This window comes from Apis dorsata, unplaced genomic scaffold (assembly GCF_000469605.1).
Source record: "Apis dorsata unplaced genomic scaffold, Apis dorsata 1.3 scaffold_44, whole genome shotgun sequence".
Classification (NCBI taxonomy): domain Eukaryota; kingdom Metazoa; phylum Arthropoda; class Insecta; order Hymenoptera; family Apidae; genus Apis; species Apis dorsata.
In genome coordinates, this window is record NW_006263346.1 from 812366 (window position 1) to 815883 (window position 3518).

At 30.1% G+C, this 3518-nt stretch overlaps 1 protein-coding gene across 1 annotated transcript; it reads right to left on the reverse strand.

Annotated features, from left to right (window-relative positions):
- Positions 1-284: 284 nt before the first annotated feature.
- Positions 285-1248, reverse strand: LOC102681712. The gene is made up of 2 exons (XM_031514314.1): positions 1047-1248; positions 285-574 (listed from the first exon to the last, which is right to left on the reverse strand). Exons 1-2 carry the CDS (start codon positions 1150-1152, stop codon positions 303-305), a joined length of 378 nt encoding a protein of 125 aa, XP_031370174.1. The 5' UTR covers positions 1153-1248; the 3' UTR covers positions 285-302.
- Between the last annotated feature and the right edge of the window lie 2270 nt (positions 1249-3518).

Sequence of the window (3518 nt, forward strand, 5' to 3'; positions counted from 1 at the left end):
TTCATAATAATTCACAGTTTTTTTTCTAATTCAATCTTAATTACTATTAAAAATTCATTAACTATCGATTGTGGATCTTAAATTAATTGAAGAAAATTAAACATTTTACTTATTTTATAATAGCTCAGGAAACTTCTAAATTTTAATCCAACTCCAAACGTAGAAGTTCGTTTATAGATATTTAACATTGCAGTAGAATGACGATATAATTCAGAATTGAAACGTTTGGAAATCCTGGAATACGAAATACATTCCTCATTAATTAATTAATAGTAAAATGATCTCACCTTTCCAATATTTTCTTACCGAACAAGAGTTATCCATGAAGATCGAACGACACCAAAAAGGGCGGTTAATTCTAAAGGAGAAGGGCAGTGTCTTGGAAAAGGAGAATTCGCTTCTATATATCGGCAACGAGATATTGGCCAGCATCGATTTTTCCACGTAATTCTCGCGTTCCAATCGCGATAACGTTTGTCCACAGCAATCGTATACTTCGATTTGTCTTCCACTTTGTTGTAAACCGTTGCAGAAACAGTGGCGGCTAAAGGTAGCAATATTTGCTTTCCTTTATCTCCGATTTCGATCGGTGGAACCTGTGGATATTAAATATATGATCATTCATTTGATGATGAAAATGAAATGCGAAATGTACAGCAATAATTGGATGGAGCAATGGATATTAAAAATATTATTAGCACATTGAAATTGGGGGGTTAATAATTTTTTTTATTTAAATATCTTGTTTAATATTTGAAGTAATAATAAGATAAGAGATAAGAGATAATTATTTTTCTCTGATATCGTGATAAATGTGATCGATGAATCAAAGTATTTTTGATAGTTGGATGAAATAATTTTGAAACTTGAGAATAATAAAAATAATAAATCTTTGAAATCTCTCCCGTAAAGCCACTTCAACATTCGCTTTATTACGAAAATGGAAAAAAAGGAACAACGAATCGTTAAAGGGATTTATGAAATGCAACAGCCAGACAAGTTCGCGTGACTCGAAAGCAAAAATTAATTTTCTCGAACGAAATTACCTGATACGACTAAATTGTTGCTTATATGAGAGAGCCTCCACAAATTTCCTCGTACTCCTTTTTTTTCCTTCTGTAAATACCAACGGAAATACTCCAAATTCTGCATCGAATCCGTTCACGACCAGCGTGTTACCTCGTGGAATGAATATTCCGCATTCTGAAACCAATAATAAAATAAATTAGAACAAAAATGAAAAATGGAACAAACTAGATATTAAATGAAAAAGAATTTATGAAACGTGTAATTCTACATAATGATATAAACGATGTTCTGATTACTTCTATATTTAAAAAAAATTTGATATATCTAAAAAAGAAAAATATCTATTTCTTTGCAAATTTTAATTTATTCGAGAAAAGAAATTGTTGGAAATAAAAAATATTTGAGAGATATTTATATATTTAATAATATCCAAGCAAATTTTAAAATTTATATTTTTAATAATTAGTTTTTGTTTAAGTTAAAAAAATAAAGTATGTAAAAATCGATATTATCTGGAAGAAATTGGAAGAAACGATGGTCCCATGATCCATCTTCGAGACAAGTGATTGCACGAAATGCTGGATCACCCGTCACAGGCAATTTGTAAGACGATTTGCACGACAAATTCGCTATCGTTCCAGGTTTCATTCGATTGGATCAAGATGCATTGTTCTCTTACATAAATAAAATATTCACAGTAGTGTTGTTTAATGGATCGCGTGTTTTCTGTTTTAAATTTATGAATGAAAAATACGGAAAAATACATCATTATATATTAGCATCAATATAATATAACTGGCGATATTTAAAATTTTATTAATTACAGTCAAATATTAATATTGGATTATTCATATATAGGGAGAGCACAAAAATTGAACGAATAATCCAAATAATATATCGATATAATAATTAATCAATTAATTCATGAAATACTAGTGAATTATATATATTTAATCCTGTTTAATTAATTACATTTTAATTTCGATGAAGCGAACAAATATTCCCGAATTTAAAATCAATTTTACGAAAATCTATGCTATTATTTGAGTCAGAAATTATTGGTAAACGGTAGAATCGGTATATATTCGATATTGTATATTGAATTGATCGATCCCATTTGTATTGTAATACATTTCATTAAATGAATTTCTCTGTATTTCATAAAAAATTCAGCTTCAATAAATGAATTCGATATTCGTGAAGAAATACACGTTATTAAATAAATTATATATCGTCAAGTAATCTTTAATCCTCTATACAAATATATTTACTTATTTTTAATTCTTTAGATTTAAATCATTCCATCTCACAGGCCAATTTATATTTCTGCATTAAATCTTTAATTAATTTCTGTTAAATCTTGATTTAACGAAAGACAAATTACTTTTGCGCGCACATAGTTTATAATTGCTCAAAAACACTTGCACGAAAACATGCAATTGTTACATATATATATATATACATATTTATATAAAATAAATAGTGACGATTCGAAAAATTGTAGTCATTGAAACCAAATTACTTCTTAGAAAATAATAAAGAAATAGATGATTTCTCAATTCTTCCTTTATCAATTATAGAACGAAAGGAAAAGCTTAATTCCTCATTGAACAAAAGTAAGTAAAATTATTGATCAAAGAATTACATCCACATTCTTTTTTACTTAAGTTTTTAAGCACAAATCTTCTCAAAAAGGTAACTTGGAAAATGTTTAATTATTTTTTCTTTTTTTCAACAATTGAAGGATTCAAACATTTATCCATTTATCGCATACCAATTTTTCATTGATCTAATTAAATCTACAACAACAACAATGAACTCACCTGAGACACCTATCGCGTACGTATTTCATCATTGAACTGGGAAACGCCAGTTCCGTTCAAAACGTAATTTTCCCGACAGGTGTAAGTCAGAATGCTGCTGTTTCTAGAAACTTTATCCCCGTGACGCTTGGAGCAAGGTTCACCACAACCATCCAGTTTGTAACTTCCACCTTCAGGCTGCTCGCAGGAAGGACGCAGCCGTTTTCCGGTCCCCTACGATGTCCGGCCACGAATAATTAACGGTGTCGTAATTAAACGAGCGCAAATAAGAGAATAATTGAATTCGTTACGGTCGGTGATTGTTTCCTTAAACGTTTTCTTACTTAAGTTTCGCAATTGCCTCGTTTTCCACCTCGTGATTTTTTTCCATACCTCGAGGGTATTTCACGAAGGGATCTCGCGTAATATATTTTTTCTCTCACTCTCTCTCTCTCTCCCTTTTCTTTTCTTTTCGTTAAATATTTTCTTCTTCTACGATTTCTTGCGTGTATATTTTTGCGTTGAATTAACTTACTTTTTTCACAGTCGTACTCGTCGTCACTCGAAACATCGCTACAATCGAATTTATCGTCGCACCTCTTCGTCTCCGGTAAACATTTTCTGTTTCCACGATGGAAAACTTGGTTTTTCCTGTTTTTTCTTCTTCTTTTTTTTTTTTTTTTTTGA